Source organism: Haliotis asinina, chromosome 9 (assembly GCF_037392515.1).
Source record: "Haliotis asinina isolate JCU_RB_2024 chromosome 9, JCU_Hal_asi_v2, whole genome shotgun sequence".
Taxonomy (NCBI): domain Eukaryota; kingdom Metazoa; phylum Mollusca; class Gastropoda; order Lepetellida; family Haliotidae; genus Haliotis; species Haliotis asinina.
In genome coordinates, this window is record NC_090288.1 from 13,459,732 (window position 1) to 13,487,668 (window position 27,937).

General features: G+C 43.7%; 8 protein-coding genes across 8 annotated transcripts; all 8 read left to right on the forward strand.

Moving 5' to 3' along the window:
• The first annotated feature begins 1,129 nt into the window (after nt 1-1,129).
• On the forward strand, nt 1,130-2,373 carry LOC137296993 (uncharacterized). Its single transcript, XM_067828925.1, has 3 exons — nt 1,130-1,191; nt 1,693-1,769; nt 2,113-2,373. Exons 1-3 carry the CDS (start codon nt 1,167-1,169, stop codon nt 2,371-2,373), a joined length of 363 nt encoding a protein of 120 aa, XP_067685026.1. The 5' UTR covers nt 1,130-1,166.
• A 2,097-nt stretch (nt 2,374-4,470) lies between these two features.
• Nucleotides 4,471-5,731, forward strand: LOC137296782 (uncharacterized). Its single transcript, XM_067828635.1, has 3 exons — nt 4,471-4,532; nt 5,051-5,127; nt 5,471-5,731. Exons 1-3 carry the CDS (start codon nt 4,508-4,510, stop codon nt 5,729-5,731), a joined length of 363 nt encoding a protein of 120 aa, XP_067684736.1. The 5' UTR covers nt 4,471-4,507.
• A 2,048-nt stretch (nt 5,732-7,779) lies between these two features.
• Nucleotides 7,780-9,088, forward strand: LOC137296753 (uncharacterized). Its single transcript, XM_067828594.1, has 3 exons — nt 7,780-7,889; nt 8,408-8,484; nt 8,828-9,088. Exons 1-3 carry the CDS (start codon nt 7,865-7,867, stop codon nt 9,086-9,088), a joined length of 363 nt encoding a protein of 120 aa, XP_067684695.1. The 5' UTR covers nt 7,780-7,864.
• A 2,048-nt stretch (nt 9,089-11,136) lies between these two features.
• LOC137296835 (uncharacterized) lies at nt 11,137-12,445 on the forward strand. Its single transcript, XM_067828702.1, has 3 exons — nt 11,137-11,246; nt 11,765-11,841; nt 12,185-12,445. The coding sequence occupies exons 1-3, from the start codon at nt 11,222-11,224 to the stop codon at nt 12,443-12,445; spliced, it is 363 nt and encodes a 120-aa protein (XP_067684803.1). The 5' UTR covers nt 11,137-11,221.
• Nucleotides 12,446-14,493: 2,048 nt separating this feature from the next.
• Nucleotides 14,494-15,802, forward strand: LOC137296836 (uncharacterized). The gene is made up of 3 exons (XM_067828703.1): nt 14,494-14,603; nt 15,122-15,198; nt 15,542-15,802. The coding sequence occupies exons 1-3, from the start codon at nt 14,579-14,581 to the stop codon at nt 15,800-15,802; spliced, it is 363 nt and encodes a 120-aa protein (XP_067684804.1). The 5' UTR covers nt 14,494-14,578.
• A 3,603-nt stretch (nt 15,803-19,405) lies between these two features.
• Nucleotides 19,406-20,667, forward strand: LOC137296781 (uncharacterized). The gene is made up of 3 exons (XM_067828634.1): nt 19,406-19,467; nt 19,987-20,063; nt 20,407-20,667. Exons 1-3 carry the CDS (start codon nt 19,443-19,445, stop codon nt 20,665-20,667), a joined length of 363 nt encoding a protein of 120 aa, XP_067684735.1. The 5' UTR covers nt 19,406-19,442.
• A 1,974-nt stretch (nt 20,668-22,641) lies between these two features.
• Nucleotides 22,642-23,950, forward strand: LOC137296853 (uncharacterized). Its single transcript, XM_067828721.1, has 3 exons — nt 22,642-22,751; nt 23,270-23,346; nt 23,690-23,950. Exons 1-3 carry the CDS (start codon nt 22,727-22,729, stop codon nt 23,948-23,950), a joined length of 363 nt encoding a protein of 120 aa, XP_067684822.1. The 5' UTR covers nt 22,642-22,726.
• A 1,984-nt stretch (nt 23,951-25,934) lies between these two features.
• LOC137296731 (uncharacterized) lies at nt 25,935-27,292 on the forward strand. The gene is made up of 3 exons (XM_067828566.1): nt 25,935-26,044; nt 26,563-26,639; nt 26,983-27,292. Exons 1-3 carry the CDS (start codon nt 26,020-26,022, stop codon nt 27,241-27,243), a joined length of 363 nt encoding a protein of 120 aa, XP_067684667.1. The 5' UTR covers nt 25,935-26,019; the 3' UTR covers nt 27,244-27,292.
• The last annotated feature ends 645 nt before the right edge of the window (nt 27,293-27,937 follow it).

Below are 27,937 nucleotides of genomic sequence, written 5' to 3' on the forward strand. Positions count from 1 at the left end.
ATTTTACGCCGCCTTTAGCATTATTCCAGCTGTATGACGACGGGGGACACCAGAAATGGGCTTCACCCATTTGGGGAATGGAACCCGGCAATTCTGCTTTAAGCACAAGGCTACCCTACTACCCCACATCGTATTTACATATGTGCACATATTCAAAGACTGGAAGGGCGGTTGTGCTCCTCGTCGAGTGGTCATTAAGCAGGTCGATGAGCTGTAAGTGTATTTAAAGGAATGGCTGGACTGGTCTCTCTTATCCAGCTTGGTCCGGGCTGATGCACAAAGGGAGACCACTCTTGTCGGACTATTAGCGAGCGTTTATCAGTCGAATTGCGTAGGCTATCTTTCCGCAGCAATTAGTGCACCTACCAACAGCCTGTAAAAGTACGCCACGAGCTAAACACCAGCAAACGGTGCTCACGTCCGATGTACGGACTTTGCCAGCAACTATTTACGTTCATCAGTTTGCCACTTTCAATTCGGGGTTCAAACAAACACAACATGCACTTCTTTTTATCACCGACGGCAACCATGGTAACGACCGAGAAAAGGGGATGTGCTTCCTTATTTGTAGTCGTTTCCGTCTTTGGTTAGTGAGACTAAGGTCTTTCTTCCACAGTTCTATGGAAACAAATGGTCCCTAACGTCTATCAATTTTCAACTTGGTGAAAATGACTTTAACGTACATCTGCCCATTATATCCGGCACTACACGTGCATAAACTTCAGTTTCCCTTTCTGATATACTCTTATGTGAAATAACAAAAAGGGGAATGGGAAGACTTGTATCTTTCTGTCTGAAAACGAATCCTCAACTTTCCCCACTGGTACTCATCTTAAATGGGCTTTGGAGAACTGACAGTGTGTTTTTAAGATCTAACAGATAAGGCGTGGTAGTGAACTATGGTATAGCCAACGTTTGAACCTGTAGGCATCGGCTAAAAACCTAAAAATCGCCAGGTGTTTGACACCATGAGATCCGACTCTAGCCGCCTGCTTGGCATTGCCGGAAACATTCGATGACGCCTCGTTCTGACTTCGTTTCCATGTAGTTACCGTTGTCGTTGCCAACGGTCCCCTCTGTTCCTAGCAGAATCGCCATTGCTCTTGCTACCTATCGCTGTGCATTTCGTTGACTACAACATCGTTCCGAGTTCTGCTACTGTCAAGATGTTTACAAGGCTGCATATTCAAGGTATTTAAGCAGTCAGTTATTGTATTTTAAAGTGTTAAAAGTGTAGACTGACTTTAAATTGGCCGTAGTTTGACCGTAGCAACAGTGGGGATGACTGGCCGCCATTTGCAATTTTGTGAAAATTCCCAAATGTGTATGTGTTTAATGTGTATTCTGCCCATGAAATGAAAGCTCTTGCTATCTATAAACGACGGACGGTACTTTTAGAATCCTTTTGACATATTGTAACTGTTTATAAGGCATAGTTTGGGCATATTGTTTTGTCAGCTTTTCATGAAAATAGTCGGCCTTTTGTGGCTATTCTAATAGATGGATGGTATACCAAAGCAGTGATTAAATGTCCATTATTATTCTTGTAACACATATTCGTGGCCGATACTTGTCCCGAACGGGACTCCATTAGCTTCATGGTCTATTTTATCGGCAATCCGCATGTCTACTATAGCTTCGACGGTCTATTTTTTGTGTGCATTTTAACGTGTTGTTTTTGGTTATTTTCAGCACGGGAAGACGTGATCCGGTATCATGTCACTCCTGCTGCTAGTCTATGGCCGTCGCTGGATGAGGAATCCGACTGTGTATGCATTTCATCTACATCTTCTTGAGCTTGGACGGAATAGTTTTCTTCTTTTCTCTATGCTTCCACAATCGTCTTGTGCATAGTAGAGACATTTCATTGTATTTTCTCTGTTACGGTATGCTGAAAATCAATCCCCGGGTACCCCTCTCCCATTTACACCTTAACATTTCTTTCTAACAATCTGTCAGCATAGACTGTTTGTCTAGGGGTACTGCCTCATAAAATGTGTAATCTGGGGCTATGGACTGTGACCCTTTTCTGGCCTATCGCCTCATAAACACCTCCTGTAACCCTTGCCCAATGACACTACTTTATCCCACCCTCCCCACTCACCAATATAGCGATCCCTGGCTTCGTCCCCGAGCCCCTCTCCCGACCCTCTGAGCGTTTTCACCCCGTTCTGGGCCCGCCCTGACCACGGAGAGACGCTCCCTGCCCCAGTCACTATCACCTATGTCGACTATTATCCTGTCCCAAGTGACGACGACAGTGACTACTGGGTCTATGAGGACGAGGACGACGACAGCTTCGTGGAGGATATTCATCCCGTGAGGAAGGCGCTGAGGAGCGTGGCTGCCTTCTTCAGGAGAGTATTCTCGTAGATTCCTCATCTAGTGTGCACGTGTGTGCGTGCGAGCGTGCGAGCGTGCGTGTGTGTGTAAAAATGAATATGTAGGTGTAAGAACGTTATTATGAAATTAGATGGGATGTAAACGTGTATATGTGCGAGTGTACATGTTGTAAGATAAAGTGTGTTTCTGAAAGAATGTTGTTTTTGTGGAGAGAGAGAAAGAGAAAGTGGGGAGGACGGGAGAGAGAGAGAATGAGGGAGAGGATGGTAAATATATATATTTTTCTGTATATGTGATGTTGATGTGGTTTGCAGGCGTATTGGGTTGGCTGTATATGTTTTCAGGTTGGACGACTTGTTGGGGTATCTGCACAATACCCTATTATCCCATTTGTACCTCTTTGGTCTGTTTCGGCTACATTTTTGGGCTTTCCTTTGGACACACCCTTTCGATCAAGTTATATTTTGGCATACCCTTTGGCTGACATTTCTATGGTATTTCTCTCGTAATGAGAGGACCATTCTTCCCTTTTGGCCCCAATTCGGATATTTTCTTTAAGCACATACCATTCTATGTTTTTATATGTAATAAATATTGATGAATGGTATACACACGAGTCTGTTTTTCTTCCTACTTTGAACCTACTAACAACTAGGTGACAGTAACACAACAGGAGAGGCAATTGAACCAAGTCTGTTTTATTGTGATAGAACTTGAAGATGCTGTAAGACTACACTAATGAAAATACTAAGGGATCGTTTGCGCTGTCCCATTGTGTTGCTGTCTTCTAATCGAGTTTTTAGCAAGTTCTCTGTGATGGAAATGACGACGTCAATAGTCGTGTGCAGTTATAACTACAAACTGGATGTCGGAACTCTAGATATTTTACGATGACATCACTTACTTTAAGTTACGTGCACTGGTGAATGATCGAGAATGGTCTCCCTTCACTCTTTGTGGTTGTTTAACCGTCACCTCTGTTTTAGTGAGTGAGTCGGATTTTACGCCGCTTTTAGCATTATTCCAGCTGTAGGACGGCGGGGGACACCAGAAATGGGCTTCACCCATTTGGGGAATGGAACCCGGCAATTCTGCTTTAAGCACAAGGCTACCCTACCACCCCACATCCTATTTATATATGTGCACATATTCAAAGACTGGAAGGGCGGTTGTGCTCCTCGTCGAGTGGTCATTAAGCAGGTCGATGAGCTGTAAGTGTATTTAAAGGAATGGCTGGACTGGTCTCTCTTATCCAGCTTGGTCCGGGCTGATGCACAAAGGGAGACCACTCTTGTCGGACTATTAACGAGCGTTTATCAGTCGAATTGCGTAGGCTATCTTTCCGCAGCAATTAGTGCACCTACCAACAGCCTGTAAATGTACGCCACGAGCTAAACACCAGCAAACGGTGCTCACGTCCGATGTACGGACTTTGCCAGCAACTATTTACGTTCATCAGTTTGCCACTTTCAATTCGGGGTTCAAACAAACACAACATGCACTTCTTTTTATCACCGACGGCAACCAAGGCAACGACCGACAAAAGGGGATGTGCTTCCTTATTTGTAGTCGTTTCCGTCTTTGGTTAGTGAGACTAAGGTCTTTCTTCCACAGTTCTATGGAAACAAATGGTCCCTAACGTCTATCAATTTTCAACTTGGTGAAAATGACTTTAACGTACATCTGCCCATTATATCCGGCACTACACGTGCATAGACTTCAGTTTCCCTTTCTGATATACTCTTATGTGAAATAACAAAAAGGGGAATGGGAAGACTTGTATCTTTCTGTCTGAAAACGAATCCTCAACTTTCCCCACTGGTACTTATCTTAAAAGGGCTTTGGAGAACTGACAATGTGTTTTTAAGATCTAACAGATAAGACGTGGTAGTGAACTATGGTATATCCGACGTTTGAACCTGTAGGCATCGGCTAAAAACCTAAAAATCGCCAGGTGTTTGACACCATGAGATCCGACTCTAGCCGCCTGCTTGGCATTGCCGGAAACATTCGATGACGCCTCGTTCTGACTTCGTTTCCATGTAGTTACCGTTGTCGTTGCCAACGGTCCCCTCTGTTCCTAACAGAATCGCCATTGCTCTTGCTACCTATCGCTGTGCATTTCGTTGACTACAACATCGTTCCGAGTTCTGCTACTGTCAAGATGTTTACAAGGCTGCATATTCAAGGTATTTAAGCAGTCAGTTATTGTATTTTAAAGTGTTAAAAGTGTAGACTGACTTTAAATTGGCCGTAGTTTGACCGTAGCAACAGTGGGGATGACTGGCCGCCATTTGCAATTTTGTGAAAATTCCCAAATGTGTATGTGTTTAATGTGTATTCTGCCCGTGAAATGAAAGCTCTCGCTATTTATAAACGACGGACGGTACTTTTAGAATCCTTTTGACATATTGTAACTGTTTATAAGGCATAGTTTGGGCATATTGTTTTGTCAGCTTTTCATGAAAATAGTCGACCTTTTGTGGCTATTCTAATAGATGGATGGTATACCAAAGCAGTGATTAAATGTCCATTATTATTCTTGTAACACCTATTCGTGGCCGATACTTGTCCCGAACGGGACTCCATTAGCTTCATGGTCTATTTTATCGGCAATCCGCATGTCTACTATAGCTTCGACGGTCTCTAAATTACTCTTCATGTATTTTAATGTGCATTTTAACGTGTTGTTTTTGGTTATTTTCAGCACGGGAAGACGTGATCCGGTATCATGTCACTCCTGCTGCTAGTCTATGGCCGTCGCTGGATGAGGAATCCGACTGTGTATGCATTTCATCTACATCTTCTTGAGCTTGGAGGGAATAGTTTTCTTCTTTTCTCTATGCTTCCACAATCGTCTTGTGCATAGTAGAGACATTTCATTGTATTTTCTCTGTTACGGTATGCTGAAAATCAATCCCCGGGTACCCCTCTCCCATTTACACCTTAACATTTCTTTCTAACAATCTGTCAGCATAGACTGTTTGTCTAGGGGTACTGCCTGATAAAATGTGTAATCTGGGGCTATGGACTGTGACCTTTTTCTGGCCTATCGTCTCATAAACACCTCCTGTAACCCTTGCCCAATGACACTACTTTATCCCACCCTCCCCACTCACCAATATAGCGATCCCTGGCTTCGTCCCCGAGCCCCTCTCCCGACCCTCTGAGCGTTTTCACCCCGTTCTGGGCCCGCCCTGACCACGGAGAGACGCTCCCTGCCCCAGTCACTATCACCTATGTCGACTATTATCCTGTCCCAAGTGACGACGACAGTGACTACTGGGTCTATGAGGACGAGGACGACGACAGCTTCGTGGAGGATATTCATCCCGTGAGGAAGGCGCTGAGGAGAGTGGCTGCCTTCTTCAGGAGAGTATTCTCGTAGATTCCTCATCTAGTGTGCACGTGTGTGCGTGCGAGCGTGCGAGCGTGCGTGTGTGTGTAAAAATGAATATGTAGGTGTAAGAACGTTATTATGAAATTAGATGGGATGTAAACGTGTATATGTGCGAGTGTACATGTTGTAAGATAAAGTGTGTTTCTGAAAGAATGTTCTTTTTGTGGAGAGAGAGAAAGAGAAAGTGGGGAGGACGGGAGAGAGAGAGAATGAAGGAGAGGATGGTAAATATATATTTTTCTGTATATGTGATGTTGATGTGGTTTGCAGGCGTATTGGGTTGGCTGTATATGTTTTCAGGTTGGACGACTTGTTGGGGTATCCGCACAATACCCTATTATCCCATTTGTACCTCTTTGGTCTGTTTCGGCTACATTTTTGGGCTTTCCTTTGGACACACCCTTTCGATCAAGTTATATTTTGGCATACCCTTTGGCTGACATTTCTATGGTATTTCTCTCGTAATGAGAGGACCATTCTTCCCTTTTGGCCCCAATTCGGATATTTTCTTTAAGCACATACCATTCTATGTTTTTATATGTAATAAATATTGATGAATGGTATACACACGAGTCTGTTTTTCTTCCTACTTTGAACCTACTAACAACTAGGTGACAGTAACACAACAGGAGAGGCAATTGAACCACGTCTGTTTTATTGTGATAGAACTTGAAGATGCTGTAAGACTACACTAATGAAAATACTAAGGGATCGTTTGCGCTGTCCCATTGTGTTGCTGTCTTCTAATCGAGTTTTTAGCAAGTTCTCTGTGATGGAAATGACGACGTCAATAGTCGTGTGCAGTTATAACTACAAACTGGATGTCGGAACTCTAGATATTTTACGATGACATCACTTACTTTAAATTACGTGCACTGGTGAATAATCGAGAATGGTCTCCCTTCACTCTTTGTGGTTGTTTAACCGTCACCTCTGTTTTAGTGAGTGAGTCGGATTTTACGCCGCTTTTAGCATTATTCCATCTGTAGGACGGCGGGGGACACCAGAAATGGGCTTCACCCATTTGGGGAATGGAACCCGGCAATTCTGCTTTAAGCACAAGGCTACCCTACCACCCCACATCGTATTTATATATGTGCACATATTCAAAGACTGGAAGGGCGGTTGTGCTCCTCGTCGAGTGGTCATTAAGCAGGTCGATGAGCTGTAAGTGTATTTAAAGGAATGGCTGGACTGGTCTCTCTTATCCAGCTTGGTCCGGGCTGATGCACAAAGGGAGACCACTCTTGTCGGACTATTAACGAGCGTTTATCAGTCGAATTGCGTAGGCTATCTTTCCGCAGCAATTAGTGCACCTACCAACAGCCTGTAAAAGTACGCCACGAGCTAAACACCAGCAAACGGTGCTCACGTCCGATGTACGGACTTTGCCAGCAACTATTTACGTTCATCAGTTTGCCACTTTCAATTCGGGGTTCAAACAAACACAACATGCACTTCTTTTTATCACCGACGGTAACCAAGGCAACGACCGACAAAAGGGGATGTGCTTCCTTATTTGTAGTCGTTTCCGTCTTTGGTTAGTGAGACTAAGGTCTTTCTTCCACAGTTCTATGGAAACAAATGGTCCCTAACGTCTATCAATTTTCAACTTGGTGAAAATGACTTTAACGTACATCTGCCCATTATATCCGGCACTACACGTGCATAGACTTCAGTTTCCCTTTCTGATATACTCTTATGTGAAATAACAAAAAGGGGAATGGGAAGACTTGTATCTTTCTGTCTGAAAACGAATCCTCAACTTTCCCCACTGGTACTCACCTTAAAAGGGCTTTGGAGAACTGACAATGTGTTTTTAAGATCTAACAGATAAGACGTGGTAGTGAACTATGGTATATCCGACGTTTGAACCTGTAGGCATCGGCTAAAAACCTAAAAATCGACACCATGTTTGACACCATGAGATCCGACTCTAGCCGCCTGCTTGGCATTGCCGGAAACATTCGATGACGCCTCGTTCTGACTTCGTTTCCATGTAGTTACCGTTGTCGTTGCCAACGGTCCCCTCTGTTCCTAACAGAATCGCCATTGCTCTTGCTACCTATCGCTCTGCATTTCGTTGACTACAACATCGTTCCGAGTTCTGCTACTGTCAAGATGTTTACAAGGCTGCATATTCAAGGTATTTAAGCAGTCAGTTATTGTATTTTAAAGTGTTAAAAGTGTAGACTGACTTTAAATTGGCCGTAGTTTGACCGTAGCAACAGTGGGGATGACTGGCCGCCATTTGCAATTTTGTGAAAATTCCCAAATGTGTATGTGTTTAATGTGTATTCTGCCCGTGAAATGAAAGCTCTCGCTATTTATAAACGACGGACGGTACTTTTAGAATCCTTTTGACATATTGTAACTGTTTATAAGGCATAGTTTGGGCATATTGTTTTGTCAGCTTTTCATGAAAATAGTCGACCTTTTGTGGCTATTCTAATAGATGGATGGTATACCAAAGCAGTGATTAAATGTCCATTATTATTCTTGTAACACCTATTCGTGGCCGATACTTGTCCCGAACGGGACTCCATTAGCTTCATGGTCTATTTTATCGGCAATCCGCATGTCTACTATAGCTTCGACGGTCTCTAAATTACTCTTCATGTATTTTAATGTGCATTTTAACGTGTTGTTTTTGGTTATTTTCAGCACGGGAAGACGTGATCCGGTATCATGTCACTCCTGCTGCTAGTCTATGGCCGTCGCTGGATGAGGAATCCGACTGTGTATGCATTTCATCTACATCTTCTTGAGCTTGGAGGGAATAGTTTTCTTCTTTTCTCTATGCTTCCACAATCGTCTTGTGCATAGTAGAGACATTTCATTGTATTTTCTCTGTTACGGTATGCTGAAAATCAATCCCCGGGTACCCCTCTCCCATTTACACCTTAACATTTCTTTCTAACAATCTGTCAGCATAGACTGTTTGTCTAGGGGTACTGCCTGATAAAATGTGTAATCTGGGGCTATGGACTGTGACCTTTTTCTGGCCTATCGTCTCATAAACACCTCCTGTAACCCTTGCCCAATGACACTACTTTATCCCACCCTCCCCACTCACCAATATAGCGATCCCTGGCTTCGTCCCCGAGCCCCTCTCCCGACCCTCTGAGCGTTTTCACCCCGTTCTGGGCCCGCCCTGACCACGGAGAGACGCTCCCTGCCCCAGTCACTATCACCTATGTCGACTATTATCCTGTCCCAAGTGACGACGACAGTGACTACTGGGTCTATGAGGACGAGGACGACGACAGCTTCGTGGAGGATATTCATCCCGTGAGGAAGGCGCTGAGGAGAGTGGCTGCCTTCTTCAGGAGAGTATTCTCGTAGATTCCTCATCTAGTGTGCACGTGTGTGCGTGCGAGCGTGCGAGCGTGCGTGTGTGTGTAAAAATGAATATGTAGGTGTAAGAACGTTATTATGAAATTAGATGGGATGTAAACGTGTATATGTGCGAGTGTACATGTTGTAAGATAAAGTGTGTTTCTGAAAGAATGTTCTTTTTGTGGAGAGAGAGAAAGAGAAAGTGGGGAGGACGGGAGAGAGAGAGAATGAAGGAGAGGATGGTAAATATATATTTTTCTGTATATGTGATGTTGATGTGGTTTGCAGGCGTATTGGGTTGGCTGTATATGTTTTCAGGTTGGACGACTTGTTGGGGTATCCGCACAATACCCTATTATCCCATTTGTACCTCTTTGGTCTGTTTCGGCTACATTTTTGGGCTTTCCTTTGGACACACCCTTTCGATCAAGTTATATTTTGGCATACCCTTTGGCTGACATTTCTATGGTATTTCTCTCGTAATGAGAGGACCATTCTTCCCTTTTGGCCCCAATTCGGATATTTTCTTTAAGCACATACCATTCTATGTTTTTATATGTAATAAATATTGATGAATGGTATACACACGAGTCTGTTTTTCTTCCTACTTTGAACCTACTAACAACTAGGTGACAGTAACACAACAGGAGAGGCAATTGAACCACGTCTGTTTTATTGTGATAGAACTTGAAGATGCTGTAAGACTACACTAATGAAAATACTAAGGGATCGTTTGCGCTGTCCCATTGTGTTGCTGTCTTCTAATCGAGTTTTTAGCAAGTTCTCTGTGATGGAAATGACGACGTCAATAGTCGTGTGCAGTTATAACTACAAACTGGATGTCGGAACTCTAGATATTTTACGATGACATCACTTACTTTAAATTACGTGCACTGGTGAATAATCGAGAATGGTCTCCCTTCACTCTTTGTGGTTGTTTAACCGTCACCTCTGTTTTAGTGAGTGAGTCGGATTTTACGCCGCTTTTAGCATTATTCCAGCTGTAGGACGGCGGGGGACACCAGAAATGGGCTTCACCCATTTGGGGAATGGAACCCGGCAATTCTGCTTTAAGCACAAGGCTACCCTACCACCCCACATCGTATTTATATATGTGCACATATTCAAAGACTGGAAGGGCGGTTGTGCTCCTCGTCGAGTGGTCATTAAGCAGGTCGATGAGCTGTAAGTGTATTTAAAGGAATGGCTGGACTGGTCTCTCTTATCCAGCTTGGTCCGGGCTGATGCACAAAGGGAGACCACTCTTGTCGGACTATTAACGAGCGTTTATCAGTCGAATTGCGTAGGCTATCTTTCCGCAGCAATTAGTGCACCTACCAACAGCCTGTAAAAGTACGCCACGAGCTAAACACCAGCAAACGGTGCTCACGTCCGATGTACGGACTTTGCCAGCAACTATTTACGTTCATCAGTTTGCCACTTTCAATTCGGGGTTCAAACAAACACAACATGCACTTCTTTTTATCACCGACGGTAACCAAGGCAACGACCGACAAAAGGGGATGTGCTTCCTTATTTGTAGTCGTTTCCGTCTTTGGTTAGTGAGACTAAGGTCTTTCTTCCACAGTTCTATGGAAACAAATGGTCCCTAACGTCTATCAATTTTCAACTTGGTGAAAATGACTTTAACGTACATCTGCCCATTATATCCGGCACTACACGTGCATAGACTTCAGTTTCCCTTTCTGATATACTCTTATGTGAAATAACAAAAAGGGGAATGGGAAGACTTGTATCTTTCTGTCTGAAAACGAATCCTCAACTTTCCCCACTGGTACTCACCTTAAAAGGGCTTTGGAGAACTGACAATGTGTTTTTAAGATCTAACAGATAAGACGTGGTAGTGAACTATGGTATATCCGACGTTTGAACCTGTAGGCATCGGCTAAAAACCTAAAAATCGACACCATGTTTGACACCATGAGATCCGACTCTAGCCGCCTGCTTGGCATTGCCGGAAACATTCGATGACGCCTCGTTCTGACTTCGTTTCCATGTAGTTACCGTTGTCGTTGCCAACGGTCCCCTCTGTTCCTAACAGAATCGCCATTGCTCTTGCTACCTATCGCTCTGCATTTCGTTGACTACAACATCGTTCCGAGTTCTGCTACTGTCAAGATGTTTACAAGGCTGCATATTCAAGGTATTTAAGCAGTCAGTTATTGTATTTTAAAGTGTTAAAAGTGTAGACTGACTTTAAATTGGCCGTAGTTTGACCGTAGCAACAGTGGGGATGACTGGCCGCCATTTGCAATTTTGTGAAAATTCCCAAATGTGTATGTGTTTAATGTGTATTCTGCCCATGAAATGAAAGCTCTCGCTATTTATAAACGACGGACGGTACTTTTAGAATCCTTTTGACATATTGTGACTGTTTATAAGGCATAGTTTGGGCATATTGTTTTGTCAGCTTTTCATGAAAATAGTCGACCTTTTGTGGCTATTCTAATAGATGGATGGTATACCAAAGCAGTGATTAAATGTCCATTATTATTCTTGTAACACATATTCGTGGCCGATACTTGTCCCGAACGGGACTCCATTAGCTTCATGGTCTATTTTATCGGCAATCCGCATGTCTACTATAGCTTCGACGGTCTCTAAATTACTCTTTGTGTATTTTAATGTGCATTTTAACGTGTTGTTTTTGGTTATTTTCAGCACGGGAAGACGTGATCCGGTATCATGTCACTCCTGCTGCTAGTCTATGGCCGTCGCTGGATGAGGAATCCGACTGTGTATGCATTTCATCTACATCTTCTTGAGCTTGGAGGGAATAGTTTTCTTCTTTTCTCTATGCTTCCACAATCGTCTTGTGCATAGTAGAGACATTTCATTGTATTTTCTCTGTTACGGTATGCTGAAAATCAATCCCCGGGTACCCCTCTCCCATTTACACCTTAACATTTCTTTCTAACAATCTGTCAGCATAGACTGTTTGTCTAGGGGTACTGCCTGATAAAATGTGTAATCTGGGGCTATGGACTGTGACCTTTTTCTGGCCTATCGTCTCATAAACACCTCCTGTAACCCTTGCCCAATGACACTACTTTATCCCACCCTCCCCACTCACCAATACAGCGATCCCTGGCTTCGTCCCCGAGCCTCTCTCCCGACCCTCTGAGCGTTTTCACCCCGTTCTGGGCCCGCCCTGACCACGGAGAGACGTTCCCTGCCCCAGTCACTATCACCTATGTCGACTATTATCCTGTCCCAAGTGACGACGACAGTGACTACTGGGTCTATGAGGACGAGGACGACGACAGCTTCGTGGAGGATATTCATCCCGTGAGGAAGGCGCTGAGGAGAGTGGCTGCCTTCTTCAGGAGAGTATTCTCGTAGATTCCTCATCTAGTGTGCACGTGTGTGCGTGCGAGCGTGCGAGCGTGCGTGTGTGTGTAAAAATGAATATGTAGGTGTAAGAACGTTATTATGAAATTAGATGGGATGTAAACGTGTATATGTGCGAGTGTACATGTTGTAAGATAAAGTGTGTTTCTGAAAGAATGTTCTTTTTGTGGAGAGAGAGAAAGAGAAAGTGGGGAGGACGGGAGAGAGAGAGAATGAAGGAGAGGATGGTAAATATATATTTTTCTGTATATGTGATGTTGATGTGGTTTGCAGGCGTATTGGGTTGGCTGTATATGTTTTCAGGTTGGACGACTTGTTGGGGTATCCGCACAATACCCTATTATCCCATTTGTACCTCTTTGGTCTGTTTCGGCTACATTTTTGGGCTTTCCTTTGGACACACCCTTTCGATCAAGTTATATTTTGGCATACCCTTTGGCTGACATTTCTATGGTATTTCTCTCGTAATGAGAGGACCATTCTTCCCTTTTGGCCCCAATTCGGATATTTTCTTTAAGCACATACCATTCTATGTTTTTATATGTAATAAATATTGATGAATGGTATACACACGAGTCTGTTTTTCTTCCTACTTTGAACCTACTAACAACTAGGTGACAGTAACACAACAGGAGAGGCAATTGAACCACGTCTGTTTTATTGTGATAGAACTTGAAGATGCTGTAAGACTACACTAATGAAAATACTAAGGGATCGTTTGCGCTGTCCCATTGTGTTGCTGTCTTCTAATCGAGTTTTTAGCAAGTTCTCTGTGATGGAAATGACGACGTCAATAGTCGTGTGCAGTTATAACTACAAACTGGATGTCGGAACTCTAGATATTTTACGATGACATCACTTACTTTAAATTACGTGCACTGGTGAATAATCGAGAATGGTCTCCCTTCACTCTTTGTGGTTGTTTAACCGTCACCTCTGTTTTAGTGAGTGAGTCGGATTTTACGCCGCTTTTAGCATTATTCCAGCTGTAGGACGGCGGGGGACACCAGAAATGGGCTTCACCCATTTGGGGAATGGAACCCGGCAATTCTGCTTTAAGCACAAGGCTACCCTACCACCCCACATCGTATTTATATATGTGCACATATTCAAAGACTGGAAGGGCGGTTGTGCTCCTCGTCGAGTGGTCATTAAGCAGGTCGATGAGCTGTAAGTGTATTTAAAGGAATGGCTGGACTGGTCTCTCTTATCCAGCTTGGTCCGGGCTGATGCACAAAGGGAGACCACTCTTGTCGGACTATTAACGAGCGTTTATCAGTCGAATTGCGTAGGCTATCTTTCCGCAGCAATTAGTGCACCTACCAACAGCCTGTAAAAGTACGCCACGAGCTAAACACCAGCAAACGGTGCTCACGTCCGATGTACGGACTTTGCCAGCAACTATTTACGTTCATCAGTTTGCCACTTTCAATTCGGGGTTCAAACAAACACAACATGCACTTCTTTTTATCACCGACGGTAACCAAGGCAACGACCGACAAAAGGGGATGTGCTTCCTTATTTGTAGTCGTTTCCGTCTTTGGTTAGTGAGACTAAGGTCTTTCTTCCACAGTTCTATGGAAACAAATGGTCCCTAACGTCTATCAATTTTCAACTTGGTGAAAATGACTTTAACGTACATCTGCCCATTATATCCGGCACTACACGTGCATAGACTTCAGTTTCCCTTTCTGATATACTCTTATGTGAAATAACAAAAAGGGGAATGGGAAGACTTGTATCTTTCTGTCTGAAAACGAATCCTCAACTTTCCCCACTGGTACTCACCTTAAAAGGGCTTTGGAGAACTGACAATGTGTTTTTAAGATCTAACAGATAAGACGTGGTAGTGAACTATGGTATATCCGACGTTTGAACCTGTAGGCATCGGCTAAAAACCTAAAAATCGACACCATGTTTGACACCATGAGATCCGACTCTAGCCGCCTGCTTGGCATTGCCGGAAACATTCGATGACGCCTCGTTCTGACTTCGTTTCCATGTAGTTACCGTTGTCGTTGCCAACGGTCCCCTCTGTTCCTAACAGAATCGCCATTGCTCTTGCTACCTATCGCTCTGCATTTCGTTGACTACAACATCGTTCCGAGTTCTGCTACTGTCAAGATGTTTACAAGGCTGCATATTCAAGGTATTTAAGCAGTCAGTTATTGTATTTTAAAGTGTTAAAAGTGTAGACTGACTTTAAATTGGCCGTAGTTTGACCGTAGCAACAGTGGGGATGACTGGCCGCCATTTGCAATTTTGTGAAAATTCCCAAATGTGTATGTGTTTAATGTGTATTCTGCCCATGAAATGAAAGCTCTCGCTATTTATAAACGACGGACGGTACTTTTAGAATCCTTTTGACATATTGTGACTGTTTATAAGGCATAGTTTGGGCATATTGTTTTGTCAGCTTTTCATGAAAATAGTCGACCTTTTGTGGCTATTCTAATAGATGGATGGTATACCAAAGCAGTGATTAAATGTCCATTATTATTCTTGTAACACATATTCGTGGCCGATACTTGTCCCGAACGGGACTCCATTAGCTTCATGGTCTATTTTATCGGCAATCCGCATGTCTACTATAGCTTCGACGGTCTCTAAATTACTCTTTGTGTATTTTAATGTGCATTTTAACGTGTTGTTTTTGGTTATTTTCAGCACGGGAAGACGTGATCCGGTATCATGTCACTCCTGCTGCTAGTCTATGGCCGTCGCTGGATGAGGAATCCGACTGTGTATGCATTTCATCTACATCTTCTTGAGCTTGGAGGGAATAGTTTTCTTCTTTTCTCTATGCTTCCACAATCGTCTTGTGCATAGTAGAGACATTTCATTGTATTTTCTCTGTTACGGTATGCTGAAAATCAATCCCCGGGTACCCCTCTCCCATTTACACCTTAACATTTCTTTCTAACAATCTGTCAGCATAGACTGTTTGTCTAGGGGTACTGCCTGATAAAATGTGTAATCTGGGGCTATGGACTGTGACCTTTTTCTGGCCTATCGTCTCATAAACACCTCCTGTAACCCTTGCCCAATGACACTACTTTATCCCACCCTCCCCACTCACCAATACAGCGATCCCTGGCTTCGTCCCCGAGCCTCTCTCCCGACCCTCTGAGCGTTTTCACCCCGTTCTGGGCCCGCCCTGACCACGGAGAGACGTTCCCTGCCCCAGTCACTATCACCTATGTCGACTATTATCCTGTCCCAAGTGACGACGACAGTGACTACTGGGTCTATGAGGACGAGGACGACGACAGCTTCGTGGAGGATATTCATCCCGTGAGGAAGGCGCTGAGGAGAGTGGCTGCCTTCTTCAGGAGAGTATTCTCGTAGATTCCTCATCTAGTGTGCACGTGTGTGCGTGCGAGCGTGCGAGCGTGTGAGCGTGCGTGTGTGTGTAAAAATGAATATGTAGGTGTAAGAACGTTATTATGAAATTAGATGGGATGTAAACGTGTATATGTGCGAGTGTACATGTTGTAAGATAAAGTGTGTTTCTGAAAGAATGTTCCTTTTGTGGAGAGAGAGAAAGAGAAAGTGGGGAGGACGGGAGAGAGAGAATGAGGGAGAGGATGGTAAATATATATTTTTCTGTATATGTGATGTTGATGTGGTTTGCAGGCGTATTGGGTTGGCTGTATATGTTTTCAGGTTGGACGACTTGTTGGGGTATCCGCACAATACCCTATTATCCCATTTGTACCTCTTTGGTCTGTTTTGGCTACATTTTTGGGCTTTCCTTTGGACACACCCTTTCGATCAAGTTATATTTTGGCATACCCTTTGGCTGACATTTCTATGGTATTTCTCTCGTAATGAGAGGACCATTCTTCCCTTTTGGCCCCAATTCGGATATTTTCTTTAAGCACATACCATTCTATGTTTTTATATGTAATAAATATTGATGAATGGTATACACACGAGTCTGTTTTTCTTCCTTCTTTGAACCTACTAACAACTAGGTGACAGTAACACAACAGGAGAGGCAATTGAAACAAGTCTGTTTTGTTGTGATAGAACTTGAAGATGCTGTAAGACTACACTAATGAAAATACTAAGGGATCGTTTGCGCTGTCCCATTGTGTTGCTGTCTTCTAATTGAGTTTTTAGCAAGTTCTCTGTGATGGAAATGACGACGTCAATAGTCGTGTGCAGTTATAACTACAAACTGGATGTCGGAACTCTAGATATTTTACAATGACTTCACTTACTTTAAATTACGTGCACTGGTGAATGATCGAGAATGGTCTCCCTTCACTCTTTGTGGTTGTTTAACCGTCACCTCTGTTTTAGTGAGTGAGTCGGATTTTACGCCGCTTTTAGCATTATTCCAGCTGTAGGACGGCGGGGGACACCAGAAATGGGCTTCACCCATTTGGGGAATGGAACCCGGCAATTCTGCTTTAAGCACAAGGCTACCCTACCACCCGACATCGTATTTACATATGTGCACATATTCAAAGACTGGAAGGGCGGTTGTGCTCCTCGTCGAGTGGTCATTAAGCAGGTCGATGAGCTGTAAGTGTATTTAAAGGAATGGCTGGACTGGTCTCTCTTATCCAGCTTGGTCCGGGCTGATGCACAAAGGGAGACCACTCTTGTCGCACTATTAGCGAGCGTTTATCAGTCGAATTGCGTAGGCTATCTTTCCGCAGCAATTAGTGCACCTACCAACAGCCTGTAAATGTACGCCACGAGCTAAACACCAGCAAACGGTGCTCACGTCCGATGTACGGACTTTGCCAGCAACTTTTTACGTTCATCAGTTTGCCACTTTCAATTCGGGGTTCAAACAAACACAACATGCACTTCTTTTTATCACCGACGGCAACCATGGCAACGACCGACAAAAGGGGATGTGCTTCCTTATTTGTAGTCGTTTCCGTCTTTGGTTAGTGAGACTAAGGTCTTTCTTCCACAGTTCTATGGAAACAAATGGTCCCTAACGTCTATCAATTTTCAACTTGGTGAAAATGACTTTAACGTACATCTGCCCATTATATCCGGCACTACACGTGCATAGACTTCAGTTTCCCTTTCTGATATACTCTTATGTGAAATAACAAAAAGGGGAATGGGAAGACTTGTATCTTTCTGTCTGAAAACGAATCCTCAACTTTCCTCACTGGTACTCATCTTAAAAGGGCTTTGGAGAACTGACAGTGTGTTTTTAAGATCTAACAGATAAGGCGTGGTAGTGAACTATGGTATATCCGACGTTTGAACCTGTAGGCATCGGCTAAAAACCTAAAAATCGCCAGGTGTTTGACACCATGAGATCCGACTCTAGCCGCTTGCTTGGCATTGCCGGAAACATTCGATGACGCCTCGTTCTGACTTCGTTTCCATGTAGTTACCGTTGTCGTTGCCAACGGTCCCCTCTGTTCCTAACAGAATAAATATTGATGAATGGTATACACACGAGTCTGTGTTTCTTCCTACTTTGAACCTACTAAGAACTAGGTGACAGTAACACAACAGGAGAGGCAATTGAACCAAGTCTGTTTTATTGTGATAGAAATTGAAGATGCTGTAAGACTACACTAATGAAAATACTAAGGGATCGTTTGCGCTGTCCCATTGTGTTGCTGTCTTCTAATCGAGTTTTTTGCAAGTTCTCTGTGATGGAAATGACGACGTCAATAGTCGTGTGCAGTTATAACTACAAACTGGATGTCGGAACTCTAGATATTTTACGATGACATCACTTACTTTAAATTACGTGCACTGGTGAATAATCGAGAATGGTCTCCCTTCACTCTTTGTGGTTGTTTAACCGTCACCTCTGTTTTAGTGAGTGAGTCGGATTTTACGCCGCTTTTAGCATTATTCCAGCTGTAGGACGGCGGGGGACACCAGAAATGGGCTTCACCCATTTGGGGAATGGAACCCGGCAATTCTGCTTTAAGCACAAGGCTACCCTTCCACCCCACATCGTATTTATATATGTGCACATATTCAAAGACTGGAAGGGCGGTTGTGCTCCTCGTCGAGTGGTCATTAAGCAGGTCGATGGGCTGTAAGTGTATTTAAAGGAATGGCTGGACTGGTCTCTCTTATCCAGCTTGGTCCGGGCTGATGCACAAAGGGAGACCACTCTTGTCGGACTATTAGCGAGCGTTTATCAGTCGAATTGCGTAGGCTATCTTTCCGCAGCAATTAGTGCACCTACCAACAGCCTGTAAATGTACGCCACGAGCTAAACACCAGCAAACGGTGCTCACGTCCGATGTACGGACTTTGCCAGCAACTTTTTACGTTCATCAGTTTGCCACTTTCAATTCGGGGTTCAAACAAACACAACATGCACTTCTTTTTATCACCGACGGTAACCAAGGCAACGACCGACAAAAGGGGATGTGCTTCCTTATTTGTAGTCGTTTCCGTCTTTGGTTAGTGAGACTAAGGTCTTTCTTCCACAGTTCTATGGAAACAAATGGTCCCTAACGTCTATCAATTTTCAACTTGGTGAAAATGACTTTAACGTACATCTGCCCATTATATCCGGCACTACACGTGCATAGACTTCAGTTTCCCTTTCTGATATACTCTTATGTGAAATAACAAAAAGGGGAATGGGAAGACTTGTATCTTTCTGTCTGAAAACGAATCCTCAACTTTCCCCACTGGTACTCATCTTAAAAGGGCTTTGGAGAACTGACAATGTGTTTTTAAGATCTAACAGATAAGACGTGGTAGTGAACTATGGTATATCCGACGTTTGAACCTGTAGGCATCGGCTAAAAACCTAAAAATCGACACCATGTTTGACACCATGAGATCCGACTCTAGCCGCCTGCTTGGCATTGCCGGAAACATTCGATGACGCCTCGTTCTGACTTCGTTTCCATGTAGTTACCGTTGTCGTTGCCAACGGTCCCCTCTGTTCCTAACAGAATCGCCATTGCTCTTGCTACCTATTGCTGTGCATTTCGTTGACTACAACATCGTTCCGAGTTCTGCTACTGTCAAGATGTTTACAAGGCTGCATATTCAAGGTATTTAAGCAGTCAGTTATTGTATTTTAAAGTGTTAAAAGTGTAGACTGACTTTAAATTGGCCGTAGTTTGACCGTAGCAACAGTGGGGATGACTGGCCGCCATTTGCAATTTTGTGAAAATTCCCAAATGTGTATGTGTTTAATGTGTATTCTGCCCGTGAAATGAAAGCTCTCGCTATTTATAAACGACGGACGGTACTTTTAGAATCCTTTTGACATATTGTAACTGTTTATAAGGCATAGTTTGGGCATATTGTTTTGTCAGCTTTTCATGAAAATAGTCGACCTTTTGTGGCTATTCTAATAGATGGATGGTATACCAAAGCAGTGATTAAATGTCCATTATTATTCTTGTAACACATATTCGTGGCCGATACTTGTCCCGAACGGGACTCCATTAGCTTCATGGTCTATTTTATCGGCAATCCGCATGTCTACTATAGCTTCGACGGTCTCTAAATTACTCTTCATGTATTTTAATGTGCATTTTTAACGTGTTGTTTTTGGTTATTTTCAGCACGGGAAGACGTGATCCGGTATCATGTCACTCCTGCTGCTAGTCTATGGCCGTCGCTGGATGAGGAATCCGACTGTGTATGCATTTCATCTACATCTTCTTGAGCTTGGAGGGAATAGTTTTCTTCTTTTCTCTATGCTTCCACAATCGTCTTGTGCATAGTAGAGACATTTCATTGTATTTTCTCTGTTACGGTATGCTGAAAATCAATCCCCGGGTACCCCTCTCCCATTTACACCTTAACATTTCTTTCTAACAATCTGTCAGCATAGACTGTTTGTCTAGGGGTACTGCCTGATAAAATGTGTAATCTGGGGCTATGGACTGTGACCTTTTTCTGGCCTATCGTCTCATAAACACCTCCTGTAACCCTTGCCCAATGACACTACTTTATCCCACCCTCCCCACTCACCAATATAGCGATCCCTGGCTTCGTCCCCGAGCCCCTCTCCCGACCCTCTGAGCGTTTTCACCCCGTTCTGGGCCCGCCCTGACCACGGAGAGACGCTCCCTGCCCCAGTCACTATCACCTATGTCGACTATTATCCTGTCCCAAGTGACGACGACAGTGACTACTGGGTCTATGAGGACGAGGACGACGACAGCTTCGTGGAGGATATTCATCCCGTGAGGAAGGCGCTGAGGAGAGTGGCTGCCTTCTTCAGGAGAGTATTCTCGTAGATTCCTCATCTAGTGTGCGCGTGTGTGCGTGCGAGCGTGCGAGCGTGCGTGTGTGTGTAAAAATGAATATGTAGGTGTAAGAACGTTATAATGAAATTAGATGGGATGAGAGAGAGAAAGAGAAAGTGGGGAGGACGGGAGAGAGAGAGAATGAGGGAGAGGATGGTAAATATATATTTTTCTGTATATGTGATGTTGATGTGGTTTGCAGGCGTATTGGGTTGGCTGTATATGTTTTCAGGTTGGACGACTTGTTGGGGTATCTGCACAATACCCTATTATCCCATTTGTACCTCTTTGGTCTGTTTCGGCTACATTTTTGGGCTTTCCTTTGGACACACCCTTTCGATCAAGTTATATTTTGGCATACCCTTTGGCTGACATTTCTATGGTATTTCTCTCGTAATGAGAGGACCATTCTTCCCTTTTGGCCCCAATTCGGATATTTTCTTTAAGCACATACCATTCTATGTTTTTATATGTAATAAATATTGATGAATGGTATACACACGAGTCTGTTTTTCTTCCTACTTTGAACCTACTAACAACTAGGTGACAGTAACACAACAGGAGAGGCAATTGAACCAAGTCTGTTTTATTGTGATAGAACTTGAAGATGCTGTAAGACTACACTAATGAAAATACTAAGGGATCGTTTGCGCTGTCCCATTGTGTTGCTGTCTTCTAATCGAGTTTTTTGCAAGTTCTCTGTGATGGAAATGACGACGTCAATAGTCGTGTGCAGTTATAACTACAAACTGGATGTCGGAACTCTAGATATTTTACGATGACATCACTTACTTTAAGTTACGTGCACTGGTGAATGATCGAGAATGGTCTCCCTTCACTCTTTGTGGTTGTTTAACCGTCACCTCTGTTTTAGTGAGTGAGTCGGATTTTACGCCGCTTTTAGCATTATTCCATCTGTAGGACGGCGGGGGACACCAGAAATGGGCTTCACCCATTTGGGGAATGGAACCCGGCAATTCTGCTTTAAGCACAAGGCTACCCTACCACCCCACATCGTATTTATATATGTGCACATATTCAAAGACTGGAAGGGCGGTTGTGCTCCTCGTCGAGTGGTCATTAAGCAGGTCGATGGGCTGTAAGTGTATTTAAAGGAATGGCTGGACTGGTCTCTCTTATCCAGCTTGGTCCGGGCTGATGCACAAAGGGAGACCACTCATGTCGGACTATTAGCGAGCGTTTATCAGTCGAATTGCGTAGGCTATCTTTCCGCAGCAATTAGTGCACCTACCAACAGCCTGTAAATGTACGCCACGAGCTAAACACCAGCAAACGGTGCTCACGTCCGATGTACGGACTTTGCCAGCAACTATTTACGTTCATCAGTTTGCCACTTTCAATTCGGGGTTCAAACAAACACAACATGCACTTCTTTTTATCACCGACGGTAACCAAGGCAACGACCGACAAAAGGGGATGTGCTTCCTTATTTGTAGTCGTTTCCGTCTTTGGTTAGTGAGACTAAGGTCTTTCTTCCACAGTTCTATGGAAACAAATGGTCCCTAACGTCTATCAATTTTCAACTTGGTGAAAATGACTTTAACGTACATCTGCCCATTATATCCGGCACTACACGTGCATAGACTTCAGTTTCCCTTTCTGATATACTCTTATGTGAAATAACAAAAAGGGGAATGGGAAGACTTGTATCTTTCTGTCTGAAAACGAATCCTCAACTTTCCCCACTGGTACTCATCTTAAAAGGGCTTTGGAGAACTGACAATGTGTTTTTAAGATCTAACAGATAAGACGTGGTAGTGAACTATGGTATATCCTGTTTGAACCTGTAGGCATCGGCTAAAAACCTAAAAATCGCCAGGTGTTTGACACCATGAGATCCGACTCTAGCCGCCTGCTTGGCATTGCCGGAAACATTCGATGACGCCTCGTTCTGACTTCGTTTCCATGTAGTTACCGTTGTCGTTGCCAACGGTCCCCTCTGTTCCTAACAGAATCGCCATTGCTCTTGCTACCTATCGCTCTGCATTTCGTTGACTACAACATCGTTCCGAGTTCTGCTACTGTCAAGATGTTTACAAGGCTGCATATTCAAGGTATTTAAGCAGTCAGTTATTGTATTTTAAAGTGTTAAAAGTGTAGACTGACTTTAAATTGGCCGTAGTTTGACCGTAGCAACAGTGGGGATGACTGGCCGCCATTTGCAATTTTGTGAAAATTCCCAAATGTGTATGTGTTTAATGTGTATTCTGCCCATGAAATGAAAGCTCTCGCTATTTATAAACGACGGACGGTACTTTTAGAATCCTTTTGACATATTGTAACTGTTTATAAGGCATAGTTTGGGCATATTGTTTTGTCAGCTTTTCATGAAAATAGTCGGCCTTTTGTGGCTATTCTAATAGATGGATGGTATACCAAAGCAGTGATTAAATGTCCATTATTATTCTTGTAACACATATTCGTGGCCGATACTTGTCCCGAACGGGACTCCATTAGCTTCATGGTCTATTTTATCGGCAATCCGCATGTCTACTATAGCTTCGACGGTCTCTAAATTACTCTTCATGTATTTTAATGTGCATTTTAACGTGTTGTTTTTGGTTATTTTCAGCACGGGAAGACGTGATCCGGTATCATGTCACTCCTGCTGCTAGTCTATGGCCGTCGCTGGATGAGGAATCCGACTGTGTATGCATTTCATCTACATCTTCTTGAGCTTGGAGGGAATAGTTTTCTTCTTTTCTCTATGCTTCCACAATCGTCTTGTGCATAGTAGAGACATTTCATTGTATTTTCTCTGTTACGGTATGCTGAAAATCAATCCCCGGGTACCCCTCTCCCATTTACACCTTAACATTTCTTTCTAACAATCTGTCAGCATAGACTGTTTGTCTAGGGGTACTGCCTGATAAAATGTGTAATCTGGGGCTATGGACTGTGACCTTTTTCTGGCCTATCGTCTCATAAACACCTCCTGTAACCCTTGCCCAATGACACTACTTAATCCCACCCTCCCCACTCACCAATATAGCGATCCCTGGCTTCGTCCCCGAGCCCCTCTCCCGACCCTCTGAGCGTTTTCACCCCGTTCTGGGCCCGCCCTGACCACGGAGAGACGCTCCCTGCCCCAGTCACTATCACCTATGTCGACTATTATCCTGTCCCAAGTGACGACGACAGTGACTACTGGGTCTATGAGGACGAGGACGACGACAGCTTCGTGGAGGATATTCATCCCGTGAGGAAGGCGCTGAGGAGAGTGGCTGCCTTCTTCAGTAGAGTATTCTCGTAGATTCCTCATCTAGTGTGCGCGTGTGTGCGTGCGAGCGTGCGAGCGTGCGAGCGTGCGTGTGTGTGTAAAAATGAATATGTAGGTGTAAGAACGTTATAATGAAATTAGATGGGATGAGAGAGAGAAAGAGAAAGTGGGGAGGACGGGAGAGAGAGAGAATGAGGGAGAGGATGGTAAATATATATTTTTCTGTATATGTGATGTTGATGTGGTTTGCAGGCGTATTGGGTTGGCTGTATATGTTTTCAGGTTGGACGACTTGGTGGGGTATCTGCACAATACCCTATTATCCCATTTGTACCTCTTTGGTCTGTTTCGGCTACATTTTTGGGCTTTCCTTTGGACACACCCTTTCGATCAAGTTATATTTTGGCATACCCTTTGGCTGACATTTCTATGGTATTTCTCTCGTAATGAGAGGACCATTCTTCCCTTTTGGCCCCAATTCGGATATTTTCTTTAAGCACATACCAATCTATGTTTTTATATGTAATAAATATTGATGAATGGTATACACACGAGTCTGTTTTTCTTCCTACTTTGAACCTACTAACAATTAGGTGACAGTAACACAACAGGAGAGGCAATTGAACCAAGTCTGTTTTATTGTGATAGAACTTGAAGATGCTGTAAGACTACACTAATGAAAATACTAAGGGATCGTTTGCGCTGTCCCATTGTGTTGCTGTCTTCTAATCGAGTTTTTAGCAAGTTCTCTGTGATGGAAATGACGACGTCAATAGTCGTGTGCAGTTATAACTACAAACTGGATGTCGGAACTCTAGATATTTTACGATGACATCACTTACTTTAAGTTACGTGCACTGGTGAATGATCGAGAATGGTCTCCCTTCACTCTTTGTGGTTGTTTAACCGTCACCTCTGTTTTAGTGAGTGAGTCGGATTTTACGCCGCTTTTAGCATTATTCCAGCTGTAGGACGGCGGGGGACACCAGAAATGGGCTTCACCCATTTGGGGAATGGAACCCGGCAATTCTGCTTTAAGCACAAGGCTACCCTACCACCCCACATCGTATTTATATATGTGCACATATTCAAAGACTGGAAGGGCGGTTGTGCTCCTCGTCGAGTAGTCATTAAGCAGGTCGATGAGCTGTAAGTGTATTTAAAGGAATGGCTGGACTGGTCTCTCTTATCCAGCTTGGTCCGGGCTGATGCACAAAGGGAGACCACTCATGTCGGACTATTAGCGAGCGTTTATCAGTCGAATTGCGTAGGCTATCTTTCCGCAGCAATTAGTGCACCTACCAACAGCCTGTAAAAGTACGCCACGAGCTAAACACCAGCAAACGGTGCTCACGTCCGATGTACGGACTTTGCCAGCAACTATTTACGTTCATCAGTTTGCCACTTTCAATTCGGGGTTCAAACAAACACAACATGCACTTCTTTTTATCACCGACGGTAACCAAGGCAACGACCGACAAAAGGGGATGTGCTTCCTTATTTGTAGTCGTTTCCGTCTTTGGTTAGTGAGACTAAGGTCTTTCTTCCACAGTTCTATGGAAACAAATGGTCCCTAACGTCTATCAATTTTCAACTTGGTGAAAATGACTTTAACGTACATCTGCCCATTATATCCGGCACTACACGTGCATAGACTTCAGTTTCCCTTTCTGATATACTCTTATGTGAAATAACAAAAAGGGGAATGGGAAGACTTGTATCTTTCTGTCTGAAAACGAATCCTCAACTTTCCCCACTGGTACTCATCTTAAAAGGGCTTTGGAGAACTGACAATGTGTTTTTAAGATCTAACAGATAAGACGTGGTAGTGAACTATGGTATATCCGACGTTTGAACCTGTAGGCATCGGCTAAAAACCTAAAAATCGCCAGGTGTTTGACACCATGAGATCCGACTCTAGCCGCCTGCTTGGCATTGCCGGAAACATTCGATGACGCCTCGTTCTGACTTCGTTTCCATGTAGTTACCGTTGTCGTTGCCAACGGTCCCCTCTGTTCCTAACAGAATCGCCATTGCTCTTGCTACCTATCGCTCTGCATTTCGTTGACTACAACATCGTTCCGAGTTCTGCTACTGTCAAGATGTTTACAAGGCTGCATATTCAAGGTATTTAAGCAGTCAGTTATTGTATTTTAAAGTGTTAAAAGTGTAGACTGACTTTAAATTGGCCGTAGTTTGACCGTAGCAACAGTGGGGATGACTGGCCGCCATTTGCAATTTTGTGAAAATTCCCAAATGTGTATGTGTTTAATGTGTATTCTGCCCGTGAAATGAAAGCTCTCGCTATTTATAAACGACGGACGGTACTTTTAGAATCCTTTTGACATATTGTAACTGTTTATAAGGCATAGTTTGGGCATATTGTTTTGTCAGCTTTTCATGAAAATAGTCGGCCTTTTGTGGCTATTCTAATAGATGGATGGTATACCAAAGCAGTGATTAAATGTCCATTATTATTCTTGTAACACATATTCGTGGCCGATACTTGTCCCGAACGGGACTCCATTAGCTTCATGGTCTATTTTATCGGCAATCCGCATGTCTACTATAGCTTCGACGGTCTCTAAATTACTCTTCATGTATTTTAATGTGCATTTTAACGTGTTGTTTTTGGTTATTTTCAGCACGGGAAGACGTGATCCGGTATCATGTCACTCCTGCTGCTAGTCTATGGCCGTCGCTGGATGAGGAATCCGACTGTGTATGCATTTCATCTACATCTTCTTGAGCTTGGAGGGAATAGTTTTCTTCTTTTCTCTATGCTTCCACAATCGTCTTGTGCATAGTAGAGACATTTCATTGTATTTTCTCTGTTACGGTATGCTGAAAATCAATCCCCGGGTACCCCTCTCCCATTTACACCTTAACATTTCTTTCTAACAATCTGTCAGCATAGACTGTTTGTCTAGGGGTACTGCCTGATAAAATGTGTAATCTGGGGCTATGGACTGTGACCTTTTTCTGGCCTATCGTCTCATAAACACCTCCTGTAACCCTTGCCCAATGACACTACTTTATCCCACCCTCCCCACTCACCAATATAGCGATCCCTGGCTTCGTCCCCGAGCCCCTCTCCCGACCCTCTGAGCGTTTTCACCCCGTTCTGGGCCCGCCCTGACCACGGAGAGACGCTCCCTGCCCCAGTCACTATCACCTATGTCGACTATTATCCTGTCCCAAGTGACGACGACAGTGACTACTGGGTCTATGAGGACGAGGACGACGACAGCTTCGTGGAGGATATTCATCCCGTGAGGAAGGCGCTGAGGAGAGTGGCTGCCTTCTTCAGGAGAGTATTCTCGTAGATTCCTCATCTAGTGTGCACGTGTGTGCGTGCGAGCGTGCGAGCGTGCGAGCGTGCGAGCGTGCGTGTGTGTGTAAAAATGAATATGTAGGTGTAAGAACGTTATAATGAAATTAGATGGGATGTAAACGTGTATATGTGCGAGTGTACATGTTGTAAGATAAAGTGTGTTTCTGAAAGAATGTTGTTTTTGTGGAGAGAGAGAAAGAGAAAGTGGGGAGGACGGGAGAGAGAGAGAATGAGGGAGAGGATGGTAAATATATATTTTTCTGTATATGTGATGTTGATGTGGTTTGCAGGCGTATTGGGTTGGCTGTATATGTTTTCAGGTTGGACGACTTGTTGGGGTATCTGCACAATACCCTATTATCCCATTTGTACCTCTTTGGTCTGTTTCGGCTACATTGTTGGGCTTTCCTTTGGACACACCCTTTCGATCAAGTTATATTTTGGCATACCCTTTGGCTGACATTTCTATGGTATTTCTCTCGTAATGAGAGGACCATTCTTCCCTTTTGGCCCCAATTCGGATATTTTCTTTAAGCACATACCATTCTATGTTTTTATATGTAATAAATATTGATGAATGGTATACACACGAGTCTGTTTTTCTTCCTACTTTGAACCTACTAACAACTAGGTGACAGTAACACAACAGGAGAGGCAATTGAACCAAGTCTGTTTTATTGTGATAG